This window comes from Chenopodium quinoa, unplaced genomic scaffold (assembly GCF_001683475.1).
Source record: "Chenopodium quinoa cultivar QQ74 unplaced genomic scaffold, ASM168347v1, whole genome shotgun sequence".
Classification (NCBI taxonomy): domain Eukaryota; kingdom Viridiplantae; phylum Streptophyta; class Magnoliopsida; order Caryophyllales; family Amaranthaceae; genus Chenopodium; species Chenopodium quinoa.
The window spans coordinates 2751290-2776872 of NW_018742720.1; the positions used below are offsets into that span (position 1 = coordinate 2751290).

The 25583-nt window shown below is 34.7% G+C and overlaps 2 protein-coding genes across 2 annotated transcripts; one reads left to right on the forward strand and one right to left on the reverse strand.

Annotated features, from left to right (window-relative positions):
- Positions 1 to 1856: 1856 nt before the first annotated feature.
- Positions 1857 to 9984, reverse strand: LOC110723184 (UDP-xylose transporter 3-like). Its single transcript, XM_021902515.1, has 8 exons — positions 9787 to 9984; positions 9498 to 9684; positions 5167 to 5351; positions 4777 to 4844; positions 3792 to 3924; positions 3211 to 3372; positions 2848 to 3117; positions 1857 to 2439 (listed from the first exon to the last, which is right to left on the reverse strand). The coding sequence occupies exons 2-8, from the start codon at positions 9619 to 9621 to the stop codon at positions 2377 to 2379; spliced, it is 1005 nt and encodes a 334-aa protein (XP_021758207.1). The 5' UTR covers positions 9622 to 9684; positions 9787 to 9984; the 3' UTR covers positions 1857 to 2376.
- A 9127-nt stretch (positions 9985 to 19111) lies between these two features.
- Positions 19112 to 25410, forward strand: LOC110723186 (reticulon-like protein B16). The gene is made up of 6 exons (XM_021902517.1): positions 19112 to 19508; positions 19609 to 19774; positions 20907 to 21087; positions 21210 to 21351; positions 22207 to 22276; positions 25084 to 25410. The coding sequence occupies exons 2-6, from the start codon at positions 19627 to 19629 to the stop codon at positions 25248 to 25250; spliced, it is 708 nt and encodes a 235-aa protein (XP_021758209.1). The 5' UTR covers positions 19112 to 19508; positions 19609 to 19626; the 3' UTR covers positions 25251 to 25410.
- Positions 25411 to 25583: the final 173 nt, after the last annotated feature.

A 25583-nucleotide genomic window follows, 5' to 3' on the forward strand; every position in this document is an offset into this window, starting at 1 on the left:
AATTGGATAAAATTGGATCATCGTGAAATCTATTAATGTGAGTTACATTTTAAAAAATAAAATTAAAAAAAAAAAAAAACAAACAAAAATCACCAATCTATCCACAATAATTATCATAAAATGTTCAAATAAATTTCAAAATCATCTTGAGTTTGTAGCATCATCTATTATTGGACCACCAATGCAATTTAATATTATATAGCTTGAAAGATGTAAAATTATCAAATTGTATCATTCTAAGATTCTATCATGCATTTTCTCAAATTTGTAAGATCTCACAAAATAATTTTACACATTCAATTATATAAGGGTTTGTTCTCTTCAACTTAAGTTCAGTTCAGTTCTGTAAATCAAAACAAGCCCTAAATCACACTAATACAAAATGAAATCCCAATCTTAACAACCCTGCCAACAAGAAACATATAATGAACTCAAGTGAAGACTTTTCAAAGCTTAATGTCTATATTTTTCATTTCTTTCAAAAAAAAAAATGTCTATAGTTTTCATAGGAAGGAAAACAGGTCATGTGACACAGGGAATGTAATGGAAGAGGTGAAGATTTTTCATTATCTATAACAAATAATGGGATTAATATTGCCTAAGGGCCTATTTTGATTAACTGAACTGGGCTGAGCTGAACTGAACTTATTGGAGCTAAATTGAACTGAACTGAACTAAATATATTATGAGAGAAGGAAATTAAGATAAGAACTGAACTGAACTGAACTTATTGGAGCTGAACTGAACTGAAAATAAGCTAAAGAGAGCAGGCCCTAAGCCATCATTTTGAAAATCTCAGCGTTTCTTTGTAGTTATGTGAAGTATGTAATATGTATACTCCCTCTGTGTTTTTTTAAGTGACACAGTTTGACCGGCACATAGTTTTAGGAGATTTTATTAACTTTAATAAAATCAGATGTTAGTGGGATAGGTTGGAGGAATGAGAAATGATAAAGTAAAAGAATGTGAGAGGAAGTGGGGACCATAAAAGGAGTGAGAAATGATAAAGTAAGAGATAGTGGGGTGAATATATATTATTAAAATGTAAGGAATCTAAAAGAGGAAGTGTGTCACTTAAAAAAAACACGATCGGAAATGAAAAGTGTGTCACTTAAAAAACACGGAGAGAGTACTTAAGAGCCAAGGATTGTTATACAGCTAAGATTAATGCTCAATGACAAGTTTACTAGAAATGACAGCAGCTAGCATTTTTTGAGTTAAGCGCAGTTTTTTTTTTTAATTCTATGTAAACGTTTGCAAAGTACAGTCCTTACAAGGGGTCTACAGCATACTGCATACATCTGACGTGTAGCAATGGTGATACCCCAAGGGGTGGCAGCCTAGCAATCCCTAACCCGGCCCAAAGTTACTGAGAGAAACCCAAACCTGAACCGAATCAAACTCGGATTCGACCTAAATTTCATATTTCGTAATAATATTACATTTTACACTATTTTTGATAGTTTCTATGCAAACTCAAAATCGATCCAAAATCTAACCCCAAAACCGACCTGATGACTAGAATTACCACCCCCCTATCTTGAAAACCCCCCTATTGATTGACTAAATAAGACAGGACATAGAGCTTCTGATAGGAAAATTGCGGTGAAATTATTCAGACGACAAAACACACAAGCACAACTTTCTTGAAAATCTACTTCCATTTCGATTATTCCGCAAGCCAAGCAAATTTTGCTACAAGAAGCTCTAGCCAATCATACAATTTTTGCCACTTCTAAGACATAAAAACACTGCAATATTTCAGAGAAGGATAAATTCCTACATCCAACCAAGCGAGCAGCATTTTGCTAGTTAAGAGAAATATGTAAAATCAGGTAGAATCGTAAATCGAATCGTATGACATGCATAAATCGTAAGATTATAAGATTTAAATCGGGATTTTAATAACAATGATTTCAACATTTATCCTTCTATTTGAGCTAACTTAAACCTGAATATCATGATGAACGCAAAAGAAAATAGAGCAGACACTCAAAGCTAAAAGGTGTCAAGAATTATGTATCTTGATGATGTATATAGAATCTATGATCATATTTTGCACTATATTAAGAACACGACTAATGATTTATCAATCAATTGGGTTGCCAAACTATTTATATGACAAAAATGGTGACAATGAAGGGCAGTTCTCCAAACTGAACAAACTGCCAAGCTATTGCTGAAGGCTCCCATATCACCGTTCATACCTGTTGTTCTACGAGATGACAGCCATTACATGAGAACCCCAGCTAACTGCTAACTCTATTATCTTCACATAAGCAGTTCTCCTAGTGCTGATCAATGGCATACAAAGGCGAGGAACCCATCAAACAAGTTTGTTTGAGTTCCTTAGATGTGCCTCTGGAAAGCTCCCCATCAGGTAGACCCTTTGCCTCCACTTTCCAGATTAATTAAAGGATCAGACTCATCTCCCTTAACCTAGTGGTGATAAAAAAGCCTCAGATATCATCCAAAAAAAAGCTCATTGGTGAAATGATACAGATTACATAAACAACTCACAGCCTGTTTGATAAAAAAAATATATGTATGGAAAAATGATAATGAGTTTGTATATAATTCTGCAAAGAATTCCTCATGTCAATATACGAGTGATGCACCTCCATCCCCAAATATGTGTTTCTCCATAAGTTTTCATTTACAACCTCAAAGGTGATATTGACAATTAATGAAAATTTATTTTTTAAAAGGGTAAAAAAAAAAAAGAAAAATATTACTACGGTCAATGACATGACACTTCCCTTACAAAACTACATATAAACTCATTACCAATGTTGCTAACCAAACAGGTCGTCAAAGTTGGGAGTTTTTTTCTTGAGAAAACAGTACCTGAGACAATGGAGCTGGTTCAGACGCCTTCTTCTGAGTTTCTCGGGTACAGTAATAGGAATAAAGAATCATTCCCACCAACGCAATCAAGATTCCAAGAATATTTCTCCAGCTAAATGGATCATGAAGCAAGATGTAGCCAAATGCCAAAACCAAGCATGTTTTCAGATGTCCTAGCACTTGATAAGTGACTGGAGATGTCTTTCCAATCACAAGGAAAGTACTGAAATTAACGGAGACAGCAATCAAACAGGAAATTATGATGAAAGTCTGCAAAACAAATGAAAAGACTTGTCAAACATATAGTTGAAAATAAGGTCACTGGAAAGAGTAATAAACAGAAAAGGAAATCTATCTTCTCACCAATACTTGTGTTGTATAATTGAAAGTAAACACATTTTGATTTGTCAAAAGTTTATCTAGAAATGGCCCAGAGATCAACAGTGTTGCTGCTTGGTAAGGACTTGATTGATACAACAGCTGAGTTGAAGAAACTTTGAACTTCTTCTGGATGGTATTAGTCATCTAGAATGGTATGGTTAAGATCTTAAACAAAAGATACAAACACGCACATATATATTTATATATACCTTTTACCAGACTTATTCACAACATCTCTACATCTACAACAGTCAGTAATGATTTTGAATAGGACAAGATACATTTCAAAGTTACAACTATCAGAAAATTTATCCCTCCATTCAGCACTGAAAGTAAAATAAGATACCTAGCAGTCATTGCTTTAACTGTCAAGATAAGGCGGTATTTCAACCTTTCTGCCACATGCAGAGCTTTCATAAAAACATTTGTCAAAAACTGTGTTCTGCTAAATTAGCAAGTGAGTTCTATCAAGCTAATTTGTGCAGTCAGGAAAATAAGAGGCATGCACATATAGAAATAACAGAAAGGGAAAGGGCATACTACAACAGTTTCAGAAAGGATACAATCTGCGCAACACAAGTTGTGATCACTGCAAGGAAAGATAAGAAAGATCCCAGAGCATTCAGCTGCAGATCTGTAACAGTTGCAATCCCCACACCTATAAGAAGTACAGCAAGAGAGCTCTGTATGCTTCGGCTGCATGAAGGAGATCATAGAAAACTTTAGTACTGTAAGACATACCAATTACAAAAACAAGAACACCATACTAGAGAAAAGTAAAATCAGGGACAGCAGCAGAGCATCTACATTTCCATGTATATACACAAACATTTTTTTTACTGCTTTTATCTAATGAAAATATTTTCTTCGCACAAAGATTTGATACAAAATGTAATTACTTTTCAAAGTCAATACTAATGACTGTTGCAGTTCTTTTGGCCTTTTGGGAGCCAAAAAAGGTTATCTTATCCTCTATCTATGTGCGAGCTATATGTACACCTCCGTTCTTTTTTAATTGCAACGTGGGGTGTGTGTGCGGTATTTAAGGAGAGGAAAGAGATAAAAAAAAAAAAAGGGTGACCCATGTGATGAGTAGGTCAGAGAGATAGAGAGAATCATTGTCCAAATTAAAGTTGCAATTAATTTGCAACTTCCCTAAAAGGAATGGGTTACGGTTAAAAAGAAATGGAGGAAGTATGAACTATCTTTAATTTGGACATGCCCAACAACAATATGCTTTGAATGCATTCTAAATTTCTTGTATTAGTGAGTGTTCCTGTACTTCCTGAAAAGAAGTATGAGATTTTTGAATGATACATATGTATTAAAGGCATTTTATATAAAAAAGAAAATTTTCTATTGTTCCTTGGGAAATGTGACCAAGTGACTAGGACGGAAATGGTAAGAGGTTGTATGAATGTCATGCCAAATTGATTACAAAAACGAGGCAAGCTCATAATTATAAATCGTATTTACTAAAACTCTCTCATAAAGTATGGAATCCAAATCATCTATATACCACAATTAAAATGTCAAACTTCAACCGACCTGAATTGCTTCTTAAAAAAGACAGTTTCCAGAAAGACAGTGCATGGGATGATTGCAAGCTTTGTCATCTGCATAAAACCAAAACAAGAGAACTTCAGCAAATATATTTTAACAGCAAAATGCAAGAACTGTTAAAGTTATTTACAGCTTATAACAGGGACCGGATAATTCATGATTAAACACATAACTAATCTAGAAAAAAAATTTAAAAATAAGGTCCTATAACGCTCAACATACAAGCATTTAAATCACAAACATTGAGCACATGTACTCGAGAAAAGGGAATGATTTCAGACCTTAATGACCCATAAAACATCAAGCCTTTTCTTACTTAAGTATATCCTAGTATTATCAATGCAACAGATTACAAGAAATTAGCCAGCTTCATACCTGATAGAAGCCAACGGAATTAAAACCCAAGCTGAGATTTAATAGTCCAATGGATATTCCATTTAGAATGCCAAACCCCAAAACAGCTTTTCGCTCAAAGGGTTTGTGTTCAAATAATTTCATCTTTAAAGCTACATGAAGAGAGCAAAAGGTAACAAGCAGATGCCAGCTCGTCAATGTAGTAGCTGCAGATAGACAAGAAAGGAACAATAGTTAGTTTACTGTGTACATGCTAAAATACATTCATACCAAAAATTAAAATCTCTGGCACTTCAGGAATAATGTCAAAATTATCAGCTTCAGATAGACACCATTAAAATCCATGTCAAATTGCATCGTTGCGAAATGGAAAAGTAATTGACTTATTGGCTATTAAGAATTATAATTACATACTAAACAGACTCTAATTCAATATAAGATACTACTTCCATACACTGAGAGGTTGAGACTTCTTCAATATTCTTCCTCAAAGATCCTTATACTAACGACATAAGATCATATATATAAGGCACTAAAGCTTTCCAACAAGCTCTAGTCATTAATTTCCTCAAAATACAATAAAAAGCAACTCCCTCAGTCTATTTATTGCACTGCACCCAAAGCTACACTACGATTATCAGACAGAGAGAGAGAGAGAGATGGCTATGGGTTTCAATCTATAGAGGAAAATTTGAGAAAATCCTTACCAAACAGGGTATAGAGGAAAGGGAGTAAGAAATTATTTCATACTTTTATCCACATTTTAACACAAATCACTCACTACTTTATACTACCTACATTCCTTTTTGTTGATTACATTTTCTACTATCATTAGTAGCCCATTTAAAACACTCCCGGACTTCTTACAAAAGCCCCACTTATAAGACTCTTTCTCAAACCTATTCTTAATTTCTTATATATGCCCCCATACAATAAAATCTCTTTCCTACTCCTCCTGGCTTCTGTTGCTCCTGTAATCTTATCAATCATCTAGGAACAAGGGTAGTATAATTAGCATAAGTATATTATGGGAGAAAATTAAAGGTTAAGGGCAGTTCTTGAAAAGCGCAAGCACCATATACATTGAAAAAATGCAACGTGTGGCACAGAGAAGATGTTTCGCAAGGTGTTTGCTCTTTCCAGTATCAATTAATGACTTTAGAACAGTTAGATTACACAATGTTTGCTACTTTACTCTTTAGTTAACAAGCCTAAAATTACATGCATTCAAGCAATATTATCCAAGGAGATGGAGAAACAGCACAACAGCTGCGGAATTCTCTTAGAATAATAAATTAATAAGTGTGAGTTACCCAACAGGTTCACAAGTTACCAATTGCATCATGCATAAAGTTTTATGTTTTACTCTTCATCATCCTCACAGTACCTAATCATATCCTCAAAATCTGCATTAAAGTTCTAAGCAATGACAACCCTAGAATCTGAAATCACCATAAGAACTGGTTTACAGGGTGTTTGGCTTTCAGTATTCATTTTGCATTCATAACTTATAAGGAAAATCTAAAGACACCCCCTTCTGTTATAATGTAACATACTAACATCCATCAATCAGAGATAACTCAATAACTAAAAGCAATTAAAACTAACATAAACTTCCTCCATCCATTGGCACTATTTGCATATTCCATCCAAAAATATTTTCTTTTTCTCCCCTCCATAAAAGAAACTTTATTACCATGTAACATAACACTCTCTCTTTATCCACTATAGATTTAATGCCACATTTAACATATATACTTAAAATTTGTGACAAACCCAAAAGTATAATTTTTTAAGGAGTGGATTGAGTTATCTATATACCCCTTTAGGTAATATCATTTCAGCAACGATCATCAATTTAAGTATAAGAACAAAAATAGATAGGAGTATAGGACATTCATTTAGATGTTTTTGCTTCAAGAACTGTGTTGGCTCTTTATGTTTGATAATGAACCATAAATTACTTAGCACTTCAATCACAATCATAATTAAGTCCCTGGACATGTAAAGCGCGCACTATCAACAGACTTTGGACAAATGGTTGACTCACGTAAATTTTCTTGTCTACGTGGATAGCACACGATTTTTCTAACTAGACATGTTAAAATTATTAGATACTTTTGGCACAGTATCAAGTGATTCAGTACTTCAGCCCTATATGCCATAATTCCATATCAGATATCATACATACCATTGCCAGAAACCTGGCAATTTGTTGACGCAAGATTTTATTTCCCTCCTAAACTAAAAAAAAAAAAGATTATCATAAATAAAACTAAACACTAAATAAAAACTTTTAAAAAATAAAAAATAAAAATAAAATAAAAATAAAAGTATCCATTAAATAGTCAATGACCTCATAGGTTCATATAAAAAGTAGTTTATAACACTTCTTTCTAATTTGGCAGATAACTACCTATTAAGACATTATATTAGAAGAACAAAACCTTGAGTTATTAACAGCCAGATATGACCAATCATTGATCACTGTTCAATTGTTAGCTGACCACTGTTCTATCTATGATTAGAAAATGCTGATAATTACAAATCAAATTAGGTCAATTTCAGCTTAAAGTTTCCTGAATAATAGGGTTTTTTTTTTAATGAAGAATATACTCAATATAAGGTAGCTACATAGCCACAACTTTTCTTTTGAAATATTATAGAAAACTACATGTTATGTATTTGGGTCATTATATGTTTTTGATAATGTCTATGCCCCCCCTATGACACTAGATTGAGTAGCTTCTAGCTTCATCCCTGCACAAACATACCATCCTACTTCATAGGTTCACGTAAAATGTAGGCAAGCTTAACACCCTTCATCATGAGTCTTATCTAAAATGTAATCTCTCCAAAATGCTTGTAATTGTCCACGTGACAAGTAGTTTTCTTTTTACAACAATGTGACAAATTCTTTACCTGCCAACATTTGCAGTTGTAATAGAACGAACAGTATGCACCAAACTACTGAACAACACAAAGCTACAGGTTCGAGGATTGGTAACGTATACAAGTACAACTATGAAATCATACAGCTTTTTGTTTTTAAAAGTTCCATCATTAGATTTAACGAAAGAGTACCAGATCGAAGAGACTCGACACCCTGCAATAACATGACTTGATGTGGATCCTGTAGGATCTAGGATGTCAAGACACAGTAGAATGTTCAATTCTAACAAGTCAAGATTGGCCAACAGGTAATTAAAATAAATTATAAGAAAAAGAAACACCTTTTTTACATGAAAAGGTGACGAACATAAGACAAATAATTTGAATGTAGGACTCTTATTGGTTGAAATCAATTCCATGCACATAGCCACATAGGTCACCACAACTATTTGAAAACTGCTGCAATATTTACTCATGATTAATGTACTCCGTATCATTGTCTGTTTGCAAAAACTAACTTCTCCATGTTAAATGTTACCAAAAAAAATAGTATATGCTCCCTTCTTTGTCTGATGCAAAAGACTACATGGGTCATCAGCCAAAAAAATTACAGGCCATGACCCACAATAACAAAGGATACACTTACTAGATTTCAATGATAACTGGATTCCAACCTCAGAAAAAAAACTTAATGGAAGGTACATCTTATCATTTGATAATTTTATACAAATTACCACTGTTAATCTATAGCAACTAGAAATACTAGCCCATGACATGAGATCTATTGAAGATAAAAACATCACATTTCCAAAAGGGCAAGATATTAGAACACCAAAGCATTACATTACAATGTGTCTTAGCCTCAAATAGTACCACAAACCCACTACCTCACATAATAGACATCCTCATTCAAAGCAGTGTAATCCATCTTTTGCAGGACGTGGTAGTAAAGAATCACCAAAGATTTAAGTTCCATCAACACTTAAATAGCTAGAAATCAGATTTAAGTTCCATCAAATTCATTCTGATGAGGAACGGCCATTTAAAGCGCGGAACACAATTCCATTTCTTGGACATCCTAAAATCCCAAAATTAAAGTAAACCATAATCCCCTTCATTTCAAACAACGCCCACTTCCTCTTCCTCGTGAAGCATAAATAGATCACTATATCTAAAATCATAGAATTCTCAATACCACTCCAAATCAAGAACCAGTACAGCTTAAACCCGAGCTGTGTTCACACATTGGATTCACATAAACATATCATTTAATAACACCGATTCACGCGTGACATTGCCATTAATCGCATACAGTTAGGCCTTAAGGTCACATATATCAAAATCAATTAAAAACAATAGCACTTCATCAAATCAACAAGAAATTGAAGAAATTAAAACCTTATCAGCTAAACAATTAATGGACATTAATAAAAACCCAAAATTGAATTATAAGAACTTACCAAATTGAAAACCCAAAGTACTAATAAGGGCTTTATTGCAAATGACAATTGAAACAGAAGATACAACTGAGAGACTCAAAGCCCCAACAGTTCCAAGCTGAAATCCACCCCTATTTTCACCCATTTTTCTTTTTACCCTTTTCTTGTATTTCGTCGGTTATCACTGATCAATCTTCCACTTCAAAACCTACCCACAAAAAAAATCAGAAACAAGAACATCAAAAAATGAATTTCTTTTTCAAAAAAGAAAGGAAATTTTGGTAAAAAATGAAATTCAAGAAAAACCCACCTCGAAATTTGGGTAAAGATCATGAATTTTGACAAATTTGAGAGAATGTAGAGCAGATCTGATTGGAAGCAAGAAAAGGGGTAGTAGAAGGGTAGGGTGATGAAAGGTAGAACACTATTTATTAAAATTACTTGGTTTTTTAAATGAAAATAAAAAATTGGGTGACAAATTATATTTAAGAATAAGAAAGAAAGAAATAAAATTGAAAAGGGAAGATCTTGCCTTTAAATGAAAGTTATATATTGGCGAGTTGAACGCTCAAGTTGCGCTGTCGATCTCGAAATGCTGGTGGTAGGATACTACCTAGAGGTGGCCAGTGGGCCGGGTTGGACCCAGCCCACCCTAACTCGCACGGCTGGTGGGTCACGTGGGTCCGACCCGGTTTCAATCCGGCACAGCCCGGCACAGCTCGGATTTAATCCGGGTTGTGTCGTGGGTCCAAAATTTTCGACACAACCCATTTCAACCCAGCTCAGTTTAACCCGTTTGATTCGACCCAAATCGCACAACCCGTTTTGACTCATTTAATTCGACACACCTAGCCCGTGAACCCACCTAACCCGACCCACCTGGCACAACCCAGCCCGCACGGCCCACCCGCACGAATGACCCACCCAACCCGCACGAATGACCCACCCAACCCGCACGAGCCAACCCACCTAACCCGCACGCATGACCCACCCAACCCGCACGCATGACCCACCCAACCCGCACGGCCGGCACAACCCGCACGGCCCGCACAACCCGCACGGCCCGCACAGCCCGCACAATTCGCACGACCCGCACGGCCCGCACGGCCTAACATCCATTTTAAAAAAAAAACGGCTAGTTTTTTGTATCTAACGGCTAGTTTTTTAAGTGTATGATCATCCATTCTATTTTTCCTATAAATACCAATTCCATTTCACTCAAATTTCCACACAAATTCAAGCTTTCTTTCTCTCTTACTTAAAAATTCTTATTGTTCTCAAATTCTCAAGTGTTATATAGAGTTATATTTTTGTTAAAAAAAATCTCCTTAATATTATTATTAGTATTCTTAAGATTCTAAAAAAAAAAGTTCTTCTCCATATTATAATTAGTAATCATACAAAAAAAAAATGAGCTCAAGAGGAGGAATGGGAAGGAGTCAAAGTGGTGGTCGAAGTGGTAGCCAAAGGAGTGGTGGTGCAAATTTTTCGTATGAAATTAATACGGAAAATTTAAACCAATTTGTCAATGAATATGGAGATTATGGTTTAGGAGATAGGCAAAATATTCAAACGTCTCCACCACAACATTTCTCCCACGAGTCCCACCAATCATCAAGTTCAACTATGCCACCTCCATCGCAACCAACATCTCAACCTTCATCTCAAGGTAATTTCTAATTAAATTTTTATTGTTATGAATATTTAAAAAAACTATTATTAATGATTATAAAGTTAGTTTAGTTTCCAATTTTCTATGATTTACAATTAGTTAATTACCATGAAAAATGCGTTTAAATAAGTACAATTAAAATATTTAAAATTTAAAAGCTTATTTTCATGAATAGCATTTAAAAATTAATTTTAATAATTTGATTTATGAAAGGTGGTGGCGGTGAAAGTAGAGGTCGAGCACATTTTTCTTGGGTGTGGAAACATTTTGAACGAGTTGAGGTCACACCCCCGGGATGGCAACCTGGTCAACCAAAGAGGTTCACGTGTACATGCCTAGTTTGCAAGGCACTAGGTGCAAATGTCAAGTCATATAATTGGAAAACGGGAGATGGAACCGGAACCTTGAGTCGGCATTTGCAAAATAAACACGACTTGTTCGAAAATGGCCCCCGTCCTTCGGGGGGTGGCGTCCAAACACAATTGGGTGGATACATGAACCAACCCGGCGGAGGTACACCTTTCATTTATAATAAAGATAGAATGATTGATGAAATGAGTACTTTAGTTATTGCTAATGAATACCCTTTTAGTTACGGTGAAAATGCAAACGTTGAGCATTTTAATAAAGTTGCATTACAACCTGCATTTACTCGTGTCCCCCGAAATACCCTAAGACGTTATACACAAACTTCTTATTATAAGTATAGGAGTGGTTTGATTGAATTATTTCGTACTTTTGATGGTCGTGTTAGTTTTACAAGTGATACATGGACTTCTAGTTTTGGCGAACCTTTTCTTTGCATTACTGCTCATTGGGTGGATGATGATTGGTTTATTCAAAAACGTATACTATGTTTTCAAGCTATGGAAGAAAGGCATACCGGTTTTAACATCAAAGTTCGTATTTTGGATTGTTTAAAAGAATTTCACTTGAATAATAAAGTTTTTTCTTTGTCTCTTGATAATGCAACTGCAAACACAAAGTGTATTGACTATTTGAAAAATGACTCCGAGTTGAATTTGTTGTTGGGTGGTAGTCTCTTGCATGTTAGATGTTGTGCTCATATTTTGAATTTGTCTGTTCAAGAGGGTCTCGCTGAGTTGCAACCATTGCTAAACCCAATTAGAACAGTTATAAAATGGATTAGGATTACTCAGTCAGTTAGAAGAAAGTACATAGCTATGTGTAAAGAGAGAGGTCTTAAGAAAAGACAATGGTCTATTGATACCCCTACCCGTTGGAATTCTACTTTCAAGTTGTTGAGTGATGCTATAAAGTATCGTGATATTTTGACCCAACTTTACAATGAGACTCGTGTTGATCCTACTGAGTTAATAACCGAAAGTCATTGGACTAATGCTTCTTTTGTTCGTGATGTTTTAAATGCTTTTGATAGTGCAACTCATATTTTCTCTTATATTTATGAGCCTAACGTTCATTTAGTCATAATTGAGTGTGTTAAAGTTGTTCACACCATCGAAGAGCATATGAAGATTGATGGACTTCGTCCCGTTCTTGATAGCATGAAACGTAAGTGGCATACTTATTTTAGTGAATTTCCAATCATTTATGGAATTGCTGCTATTCTTGACCCCGGTGTCAAAGCTGAAGGTTTGGAAAATCTTTTAGAATTTTATTATACAAGTTTAAGTATCGATTATGATGTTAGTGAATATATTAACAAATGCAAATCTGTTTTGGGAGACCTTTATGATCATTATGCATCTATTTATGGTTTTGATTTGGCAACACCAACTACTACTAGCACTTCCGATTCTAGATTTGGTTTTCTTGATAAAGTTATGAAAAAAAAACACAAAGCATCTACATCATTCTCATCATCATCTTCTTCAACACTTGCTATTAATGATTATTTGTCATATCAACATGAGACCAACAACAACTTTCAAATTATAAAATGGTGGCAAGAACATAAAAAAAGTTTTCCTATATTGGCGAGAATTGCAAAAGATATACTTGCAGTTCCCGCTTCATCTGTTGCTTCCGAGTCTGCTTTTAGTGCAGGTAGAAGAGTGTTAGATGAAAAAAGATCTCGCTTAACTCCGGAAAGCATTCAAATTTGTGTTTGTAAGAAAGATTGGGATCAAGCTGAAAGAAGAACTCAAGGTTTAAAGGAAGACGAAGACGATGAAGATGATCCTGTGATGATATTGGAGTCGTCAACGGATGATGCAGCTTCCGGGGATGATGATGCAACAAACATGGGTGGCTAGAAAAGTCTAAATCAGGTACGCTAAGAACTACGTGGGCTTTGATTCTTTCGGGATACGTAGGCAACTTATTTTTCGAAAATTACAATTTAATTGCAAAATTAAATTTTAGTTTTCTAAAGATAGGTCCAAGCCCCCCCCCCCCAAATTTCAAAAGAAGTACAATATAAGAACTACGCTGGCTTTGATTCCTTATTTTATAATATAAGGATACGTAGGCATCTTAATTAAGAGCAAGCCATCAAATTGTTAATTTTGTAAAAATTAAAACACCACACAACCCACCCGACCCTAACCCACGAACCCACCCGACCCTAACCCACAAACCCACCCGACCCTAACCCACCTAACCCACAAACCCACCCGACCCTAACCCACTAACCCACCCGACCCTAACCCACCTAACCCACAAACCCACCCTTCGACCCACCCTAACTCACTAACCCACCTTGACCCGTCTAACCCACGAACCTAGCTCGACCCACCCATGACCCGTCTAACCCACAAACCCAGCTCGACCCACCCACGATCCGTCTAACCCACAAACCCAGCTCGACCCACCCACGACTCGTCTAACCCACGAACCTAACCCTGGTGTGTCCAACTTCTCCGACCCAACCCACGACCCGGCCCACCCTACCCTACGTGTGTCGTGCCGTGTGTCATGAAACCCCAACCCGCGACCCACCTAACCCTAACCCAGCTCGCACGACTCGCACGGTGGACACCTCATTACTACCTAACAGTAGTTAATTAAATAATACAGAGTATTTCGTACTTACATACTCATATTTAATACCATATATATAACAAATGAATTGAGACAAGAAAACAGAGAACTTTTATTTCAATAAACATTATAGTTCATATTAAGACATACCGAGTAATATTTAGTGTCTACAAAGAAAACAATTGATAGTTTAATTATTTAATTACTAAAATCTTATGGAAATTTGGATATGCTCACACATGATGACGTGGACTTCAAATAAATAATGTCTCCGAGTGAAGGTTGTCTTGAACATATTTGAGAGTAAATTATAGGATATCATAAAGCTAAGTTTTTAGACATCTTATTATTCGAGTATATAATTCATTAACATCAAGCAATCTAATATAGGGAAAAAAAATATATATATATATATATATCATGTGCATATTAGTAGATTATATTTTTATGAGTGTAGAAAAATAAAGATATGATGAATTAATATGAGAAAGAGAACATTGATCTCGTTCGTGATATTCTCGAAAACTAGGTTAACTTGGCATCATTATTAAGGCTGGGATAACTTTTAAACTAACTCCCATATTGGTAAGCATCCTATAATTTATTCTGCTCATTCTATTGAGAATTATCTCAAATTATGACTCATTTGAAATCTTATTTTACAATGTCTCATATGAAATGGATTAGAGTGCTCTACTCGAATTTCAACTTATTCACCAAGGTAATGAACAACTTATATTATTGTATAATACATTTGATTATATTATTCAAAGATTCGTCATGACACTTTTGAGACAAACCTTTAGTCATTGAGGACCTTTAATTTGTAGCCAAGCCTAGTCATTTGTTAAATTCCGAAGGGGAAAAAATCTATTGTTTGGGGATAGCAAAGCACTTCAGTCGTGAAGATGCAAACATTACAAAACAAGCTTGAATCTCCAAAAGCACCTCGTCACATAGTGATACACATGTATGGTTTTGATTACTGTTTGGGGGTTTTCTATGTGTCCTTCGGGAGAGTTACAATTTCCTAGCAGACTTCCTTCTTACGCCTGTACCTGCACCTAGCAGACTTCCTTCTTACGCCTGTACCTGCACAAGTAACGGAGACTCCGGATGGGGGGTGGGAGTTCCGCCTCCGAAGATTAAGTTAGTATCTTTTCGAAGTGGAATAAGAACAGTAAAAGCTTCTCGGTTCGAGAGCGTTTCAGTAGGTTTGGGCTTTGTTTTGTTTTTTTTGTGGTTGCAATTAATGTATATGTCATAAATGAGGTCTACCCTTACTATTTATAGTAAGGGAGAGCTGTACCTCAATTAGGGTATAAGGGACACGTGTCTGCAAAGGAATTGGGCCTTTGCAGACCGCTGGAAGATTGACACGTGTCAAGCCTTTATTGGGCCACGTGTCTTAGGGTATTTTCACCCTAAACAATTACCATGCCCATCACCTTAAGAGCCTTATCAAGGACTAAGCTAAATATGACTTGTAATCAACTTTAATTGATTTACATTATTATTTCTCCATGAACTACATGTTCAACACATCGCAACAAGTATGTTGACACATAGAGAATATATTCGATATGACTTCTAATCGAGTAGCATAATAATGCGCTCTAACACGATGAATATAGAAATCATGATAGGAACTAAGGAGAGTCATCTTGTATGAAGAATCATTGGATGACCATATTATTTATGCCTTCACATACATCGTTTAGTTATAAGGACTCCTTGTATAGTCCTCTTTGTTCTTTCTCCATTATATTGAAGAGAAACGGTTGAACCCCAACCCACATAGTAGGCCTAGACGTCTAGTTGATCAAACCAGGTAAATACTTGTATTCTTTGTTTATCTTCTTTATGGTTTTCTCGTTCTTATTATTATTTTTGGTGTTTAGAGAGCCACAAGGTCGGGGAATGAGAATCGATCTCAATATCGATCTCTTGGAATCGGGAGGGGCTCTAACCACTTGAGTTATCCCCCACTCTCTCTCGTTCTTATTATTTCATTGATTATTATCTCATATTAATCAAACATTTCACCTCCAATCTGTCATCAACTCAACATGATAAAATTCATTGTTAGCACTTTGTATTACAATATAAACGAGTACGAAGTAATATTTGAGGATATCAACTTTGTAAATCAGTGATCTTTTAAAACATAAAATGACAAAGCTACCTTTTGTTTATTAGCTAAAATGACGATGTTACCCCTCATTTATTAGCTGAAATGGCTAAACTACCCCTAATTTACTTTTTTTTTTTTTTTTTGTACATTAAACTTATAATTTTTTTTCCTCATAGTCTTAATACTAGATTAGCCCCGTGCGATGCACGGTTTTAACAAATAAAATTGTACTCCGTAGTGTTGAACTTGCATATATACTACAAAGAATCTTCTCGAGTGAGGCGTTAGATAACTAATTAATATGTTACTTAAAATAGTACTCCGTATTAAGTTTGTAATGCATGACAACATTACACATCAATCGGATTATTAATATTAATTTTACTTTAATATTTTCACATTTTTGCCATAGATAATATCATAAGCCTATGTTGTTATATTAAGTGATATATTACTAATAATACAATCAACTCTTTCAATATAATTGACCTGTAGTGGTCAACTTAAACACCCAAATTATCAAATACAGAGAAATACTACAAAGTTCAATTTATCAATCTTTGAAAGAAAAAAAAAACGGTATCATCATCAACATACAGGGGCGGATATAGGATGGGTTCAAATGGGTTCATTGAACCCACTGATCTTCTGAAAAAAAGTTTAAAAGTAATTTTTGTTGATACGATTAAAGATATCCAAGCGCAGCCCAGTGGGTTTTTTACATTGCATCCTAACTATTAGATTGTAAGAGATCAACGGTTCGAGTCCGACATTCCACAAAACCTCACTTTTATTTTTGTTGGAACATTTAGTCAATACCATCAGGGCTACTGGCCCTACCCTCAAACTTTCTCTCTCTTACTCCCCATTTTCCCCCAAATTCCCAAACCCTTCCATCAACCCAGTACATAAGTTCACTGTTTTTAAATTGATACTACTTGCGAATTGCTAATTTGATAAGTACAGTATAGTATATAATTGGATGATATGATTGATTGTGGAGTTAGATCTTGTTGGGTTATTGTAATTTATTGATAATTGATATATACTTGTAATTTATATACTACGTAAGTTTTTTTTTTTTTTTTTTGGGGTGTAATATTGAGTTTTTAGAGTTTGAACTTAGAATGTTAGATTAATTAGAGATTTTAAATTAGTTTGATACTTGTTTGATTTTGTTGTATTATTGATGTACTATATTAAAAACTAGAATGTTAGAATTCAATCCTTGCTTATGGATAAATTAACAATTACATGAATTTTCCCTGATATTAATGTAGACTGTGGATTTTTTTTGTTTTCACCATGAGTTCAGAGTTTTTCATGAAACTAACGTGCCGAAAACCTGCTTGAATAATACTTTAGTTACTTGTCGCGAGAGAGACTTATTTCTAGAGTTAGTGATGATGATGTGTATTGACATGCTAATAAAGTATGAAAACTCAAATAACGTTTTTGTGTTTTCTTTCATTTTTCTAAGTGTATTCCATTCGTAGGACGAAATTTAAACTTATGTATCGAATCTTAATTAATAAATTTTTTGCTCATTTTTTAACGATTCCGAACCCACTCTTTGGAATGTCTGGATACGCCACTGTCAACATATTCAATAGTATGTCAAAATATTAAGGTGGATGATTTTTTTTTTTAAAAAAAAAAAGAGAAAAAACACACAAAAAATAAATAAATAAAAAATGTATCAAGAAAATATTCTGTTTTGAAAAAAAAAATAAAAAATCAAAATTCTTGTATTAAGAAGCAACCCCAACAATATAATTAATCATTATTTAAAAGCAAGTCAATCATTAATATGAATTCGAAGTAGAAAAACAACTATCCGTTAATATCCCTGCATTTTAGGAAAATAGTAGTCAATTTATTTTATTACTTGTAATTTAAATTATTAATTTATGTAAAATGTATAGTAACTTGGGATAAATACAAAAACAATTATACCAATTCAAATCCCATTATTTTAGTAAATAATAATTTACTGATGTAACTTTAAATGATAATTTTTTTTTCTAAAATAAGCCATACAATTGAGCGGGAAAATGTTTCATAATAAGTCGACACGTATACAATTTTGGGAAAAAGATGACGTCAATGATTGCTACTTTAGTTTAGAACGATTTCCCTTAATATTGTTAAAATAGAAATTAATTCCCATTATGCTTCGTTTTAAAAACAAATTCCCAAAGTAGTGTCCACGTAGGATTGGTTTTTGGTTCAACTTAAAACCGCTAACGGTATTAGCGGTTTTGCAGTTTTTGTAAAATAAAGTCAAAGAGACCTGTTTTTATTGAAAGGCGGTCTCTTTGAAGTTATAAGTGTAATTGTCAACGCTCTCTTTTCTTGTTGTGGGCTAAGAATTAACAAGGACACAAAGAGACCTGTCGTATTGAAAGGCGGTCTCTTTGAAATAATATTCCTGTAGACTATGCCTTGTGAATTAACCAAGGACACAAAGAGTCCTGTTATTGTTAGAGGCGGTCTCTTTTTTAAAACCGCTATTACTATTAGCGGTTTTAAGTTGAACCAAAAGCAAAAAAAAACGATCCTACGTGGACACTATGTAGAGAATTTATTTTTAAATCAATGTATTATGGGAATTGATTTTTATTTCAATAATATTATGGAAAATCGTTCCTTTAGTTTATTTATAGGCAGATAGATTTACTTGTAATTTTAAATTAATTTTGAAATAAAAATTTAATACCCATAAATCCATAATTGAATGCAAAGCAAGGAATAGTTCTTTTTGAATTTTGATGGGATAGGTAGGGTCCATAGGCCCATAGTCATAAACCGCTAACAACGCAATTTGTATATAACTAGGAAACTAAGATTGACAATTGAGCTAGGTAACAAACCATACATTGCATCACCAAGCTAATTAACCAATTTTCATTAGCCTTTAATCGAATATAATTTTGCTAAATTTGACTTTAAACACAAAAGTGCTACCACTTTTTATATCGTCATCTTGATTCTTGACCTTCAACCCTTTACACATTGGTTAGATCAAAACGAAAATCACATTGGGTGACGTTCTCTTCCTTTGTTTAATTTGACCCAAAAATTCTATAAACCTCCCAAAAAAAGTTTTATCTTCATAAATTTTCAATCTTGCTAGAACCCAGAAACAAATATGTTGAAAAATCAAGGTTAATTGGTCAATTGGGGTTGCTGATTTGACAAATTTGGTTGAGTAAATGTTACGCTCAGACCTCCATTGATGCTTCAACTCATATTTCCTCAAGTGGGTATTTGGGTATTTCATAATTTTCTTTGATTTTCTAAGAAATTAATGATTTTGTTTTTGTATGATGCTAATTAATTTTGGTGGCAAATTTTTTCAGGGTGTTTGATGTGAAATAATGGAGCATTTACAAGATCAGAGTACTAGTGAGCTGGATGGTGAACAAAAGAGGGATGTTGGTGGTATTACTTCAACGTCTTGTAGCTCAGTTTACCGTTTATTTGGGCGGCAGAAGCCGATGCATCAGATAATGGGAGGTGGGCAAGGTAAAAATTATATGCTTTATCATTACTGTTTTTTTTTTTTTTTTTTTTTTTTTTTTTTTTTTTTTTTTAAGTTGCAAAGGGCAATGATGTAGACGGGTTTGATTTTAGGTTAAGGTGTATGATCATTATTTTGTTTTTACTCGAGTTTGATTAAGTTTGTTTGTTGTGACTTGTGAATTTTATGAATGATGGTGTTACATGTGTCTGCAATTTACATATGTGATTCTTATTGAATTGGATTTTGAAGAAGGCTTTTGCTTAAGGGCTGCAAAGAGTGCTTTATCGTCCTCAAATTGTGAAACTATGGTTATTCGGGATGAAAGCATCAAAATTTAACCTTTCCTAGACTTAGAAACAGGTCCTTTTCAAGCTCTCATGTTGAATAGCATTCATAAAAAATAGGTAAAAAAAACATTGGATCCATTCACCGTCTTGTTGTTGCAGAACTCGTGTAATCCATTGACCTTGTATTTTCCCTCAAGAATGGATATGTCGATTTCCTTTACACATTTACACCTATGTATATGCACCTTAGAGATTGGTGCTTGGAACCTAAATCGTTCACCTTTTCAGTTTACTGTAAGATAGTGCTGTCTTGCGTTCTAGTGGGAGGGTTGGTGGTTTTGGGGAAGTGATTGAAGGAACGCCAAATAAGATGATCTAGACCTTTGCCCTTCTTGATATGGGGTAATAAAAACTGTATTGCTTCTTCATATTACTTTGAAGACCGTTGGAGGACAAACTCTTCAATTCATCACTTGTATCTCATGATACCATCCATATACCTCTGTTATTTATCAAATACAAATGAGTTTGGTGCGCTATTTGTTTGTTCCGTGCTTTTTTGAGGTGTCAAGATTGTTGAGGTATGCATTAAATAAGCCCATTGTTAAGTTTTGGGTTTAGGATGACAATTTCTAGAGTTTGTAATCATTTTTTTACCATATGGTGATTCTTTGAGGAAAACTCCTGTTTACTTTACAACTGTCTCCAGCTTTGTAGTCCTAGTAGACCCTTTTAGTTGACTAGGAAACTTCTGACTTTTTACTTTAGGGCTTATACTTAAGGAGTATTAGATTCTGTCGTCATTGAAGTTGCATTGTTTGATTCATGTTTCGTTCTCTGTGCTTAGCTGCTGATGTGATCTTGTGGAAGAAATGGCACTTGTCTTGTGGGGTCATTGCTGTTGCTACTGTTGCATGGCTATTGTTTGAGCAATCTGGATTACCATTCTTATCAGTAAGCTCGGATGTCCTGCTCATCTTGATAGTTTTGCAGTTCCTTCGCGCCAATTATGCTGTTGTAACAAATAGGTCTGGCTTTCACTTCACTTCTTTTTCATATTAATTATTTCCTTGTCCATAATCTCATAGTTGATCAGCTCTCCATGGGTCAGCTGCTTAGAGCATCATAGGTTTTCTTTGATTTCCTGCAGACAGTTGGAAGAACTGCCTGAACTAGAGTTGTCAGAAGATTTAGTTACCTCTGCTGCTGCATCTTTTCGTGTCAAAGTTAACTATTTTCTGTTGATGGCACATGATATCACACTTGGCAAGGACTTCAGATTGTTCTTTAAGGTATGATGTCAATCTATGAGAAGCTGAGACTCCTGAGAGCTTTAATTTTCAATGAATGAATACATCTGTTTCTGCTGTACATTGCAAGAATTTTATTTTCCCCATGTTTGAAACCATGGGACTTGCTGGTCTTAGCTGTTGAACTTCTCAAAATGTCCATTTGTCAAGTATAATCAATTCAACTTACAATGCTCCCATATGTTCCTTTATCTGCTGTAAAAATTTCTGCAGAAGCAGTTGTTTTATTTACTTTTTGAGTATGTATTATATACTTACAATCTCAATTTACGTTGCTTTTTTGGATAGAAATTTCTCCTACTCCCTCTTATCCTATTTGTTCTTCCCGTTTTCAATTAGGATTTTTTTTTTTTTTTTTTTTTTTTTGTTGTTGTGAATGTGCCAATATTTATTACTTTTTTCACTTTTTAGAAATTATTTTTCACTAATTAAGTTTTCTCATGTATAATTCCAATTTTTAATCATCAATCTATCTTCCCAATTGCCACATCGATGACCTTTTTCCTTTTATTTTGTCATTTTATTTTGTTTAGAAAAGTGGGACTATTTAATGTAATTCATTGCTATTATTATAATATTTCTCATTAAGATTCTCCAGTCTGATTTTACTTCCCAATTCCAAATGGGAAGAACAAATAGGATTGGAGGGAGTGTAAGATAATCTTCAGCTTTTATTTTATTTTATTTTATTTTGCTAGTTCTGATTATTTCAGTCAACATTGTAGATTTATTGTGCGGTGTGTGCCATTTGAACCCCTTATTCCCTTACTATTCCTATTAATTACTACAAGTCATTTGTGTGTAGAATTTTCTTACCATGATTCTTTCTTATTTCAGGTGGTGGCAGCGTTGTGGCTCTTTTCTGTTGTTGGTAGCTTATTTTCTTTCTTTACGCTTGCTTATGTAGGTATGGAGATCTATCCTTGCTTTTATTTTACACTTTAAACATATTATATTTGGTGCCTTGCATAGACATTTTTTCTACCCTTGCCAAGATTTTTTCTATTTTACTGCTAGTATTTTTTATGTTCTCGAAAGACTCGAATGATGAAAGTATGCATAAAATTCAAGTATGAAAGCAACAAGTGATGCTTACATCCAGATGAGCAGAATTGGTGAAATGGGTTTGCGATTTGAATGCTAATAGATCTTTTAGTGGTTGGAGACTTTGCACATATTGTTTTGTTGCATAAGTTGCACCCTTATGGCCTTATGCTTGTTTGTATTTATGAGTGCAATCGTGCTTGGATAGTTTGGTTGGTGATTGATGCACTCTTGTGATGTTAATTATTTGTTGTGCAAAGTGTTTGGAGTTAGAGGAGAAGTTTAGGTTAACCAAATTCAATCATTTTTGGTTGAGACTTGCGATATTGGGTTTAAAGTTGACCTGGATTGATGGTGTTCAACAGAAGTGCTTTGGGGCTTTGGGAGCACATGGCAGCTGATAGAATAGAATGGTAGAGAAGGATTAATGTAGATGACTTCATGATTCTTGTGATATAGTTATAGTTATTAGCCCTCCTTTTGCAAGGTAAAAGGAACCTTTAGTAAGAGGAAGGAATGTTAGATTCGTCGTAAGGATTTGAGGCTCATGAAGGATCAGAACCCCTCGAGGATGGCAATTTATATTTTATATGAATGGTGTTTTATGAGGTGATGCTAATCTGGGCAAGATTTTACCACTTCTTGAATGTTAATAGTCTTATTTCATTACCTTTTCCCCTTATTCTAAAGACAATAATTACCTTGATATTGTGGGACTGTAAACTTGCTAGGAACTTCATCCAGATGCATACTACTGTCTAGCACTTCATAAAACCAAACAATTTGAAGTATGATCTTGTTGTGCTTTTGGCAAAGTGTACCTAGCATATTGAAATTTGCTGTGTGTGCAACAAAGAGGTAAGATTTGATTACAGTTCAATCCCATGTTTCTAAGGATTAGATTATAGTTTTTCACATTGGGCTTGCTCGAATTACTGGGTTACTGGTTTACATGTAATATTAAGATAAAATAACTTTATCTGCACAATAGCTGTCTATGCCTGTGCTATTCTTGGAGTCTGGATGGCATATTGAAGCTGTACTATAAAACTCTTTAACGTGCTCTGGTTTCTCATGATTTAAAGTAGCTGAAGACAGCTCAAGGATAAGTTAATTTTTCTTCCTGCTTGGCCCTCTCCTGGCTGCCCGTAAACGATGCTATGTAATCTGAGGCAGGGCAGCCATAACATTCTACCTATTCTCATTGCTGGAGAAAGGGGTTGGATTTTGTCAAGGAAAACAAAGTTGGGACCCAGCTGCTGGTGGGATATGACAAGTTCATGATGTATGCAGCCTTACCAATTAACTGGCTGAAGAGCAAAATTCCTCTGAGCTGACTAATTTTGGTGAACTGGTTAGGGTGAAAAAAATCCATTTTAGCGGGAGAAGATTGTTTGCTAGAGAGATCTAGGCATACTGGGCAACATGACGAATCCCAGCTTTGTGGGGCTACATCTAACCCTGGACTCAGCATTGCTTTACTCAGGAAAGCATAGAATATGTTTAGTATCAGTAACCTAGTTCTGGAAAACAACTTGGTTTGGCTTTGCTAGATCACTTAATATAGCACACATTCCCACTGACTTGTACAAAGCAGATGCTTTCTCTCTTGAAGAATTTGTAGGTATTAACTACGGAGTATTGAAGTATGTAACAGAGATAGAGCCATAGAGGGAAGTTGAGCAACAGCAGTGTTCACTTTCTTTGGCTTTTCTTTATTGTAAAGTCTTCTTTAGGCTGGCTCAATTTTACAAGCCCAATATTGGTTGTTAAGCCACTGGAAAGACATTAGTTTTTTGTGGCAGATATTCAAATTCGTCAACCAACTAATTTGGATTACTGTTGCCTAGTGCCTACGTTCCCTTCTTAATTATTCAGTGTCCCTATTTGGATAAGATTCCTTGACAAATTTTACCCGTGCTGGAATACAGTGCTTTGCCAATACATATCCTTAGATGCTGGTTGCTTCCAAGAAGCTTTTAATTTCTGGCTATTTTACTGATAATTTTACTGATAATCTGCTTTTGTGCTGATTTAGGAATTTTTCCTTTCCTGCCGATTATTAGGGTGTACCTTTTGTACTTGCTTTTAACATTGGCTGCAAGCGTATTGACAGTTTTGACACTGATTTTCTGGTTACAATTTTCCCTAACCTTGTTTGGGATCTTATTTTGTTGTGCTTAACACGAGGGCATCTTGTAAAATATGTTTATTTAAAGCATAATTGACACAGGTAGGGGAACAAAAAAAAAAGTCTTGGTATGCAATTACTAAGTTACCCTTCAAAATCTGGAACCCATTTCAGTTTTTCGACCTGTCGTTTCATAGGCCAACAACTACCTTTACCCATTATGTGTGGCCGTAGATCATGGTGTACCTTCGCCTGTTCTGGCCTTACCTCCCCTTTTCTATTCTCAGCTCTTGGTTATTATTTCTTTGGAATCCAGAGTCATGGTATTCTGTGTTTGTTAGTTATTTTTTATTTTTATTTTTTTAAGAATTGAAGGTTCTTTAATCTTTTCCTCTCGCATTGCGGCATTGGTCTCTTGGAGTATGTTTGGCACACTACTTGGATCTGTTGGGTGATATCACTTGCTTTAGAAATGCTCTGTTTTAGAGTGTTTTGTGAATTTTGTATTTCCTCTCACCTCTGAAATTTGTTGCTCACAGGCACTATAATTTTTGTTACAATTCCGGCTCTGTACAGCAGATATGAAGAGAAGGTTGATAAATTTGCAGGCTTTCTACACAATAGATTTTCAAGGCAATACAAAGTTGTCGATGAGGATATTGTTAGAAGACTCTCTCGAAGTACATCTAAGGACAAAGATGAATGATCTTAAGACCAAATTGTACAGGATTTCAGTAGGCTTTTGTTAAAGTTCAGAATGAGACTTGGTTATATTTAGCTTTCATATATTGCATTTGAAAAACTTGTTGCTATTCTCTGATTAATTTCTTTCATACAACACAGAAAAAATGCACTACCTAATTCTTTGATATGAACATTTACATGATGCTGAGGCAAAGGGGCGAACTTTTTGCTGTTACACTATGCTTGAAGCATGAATGTGTGCAATGCCTTATACTGTGTTTGTTGAAACCCAATGCCTCAAAACAGTTACATCTTACATATTAGTGATTTGACTGATTTCATATAAAGAGAGCAG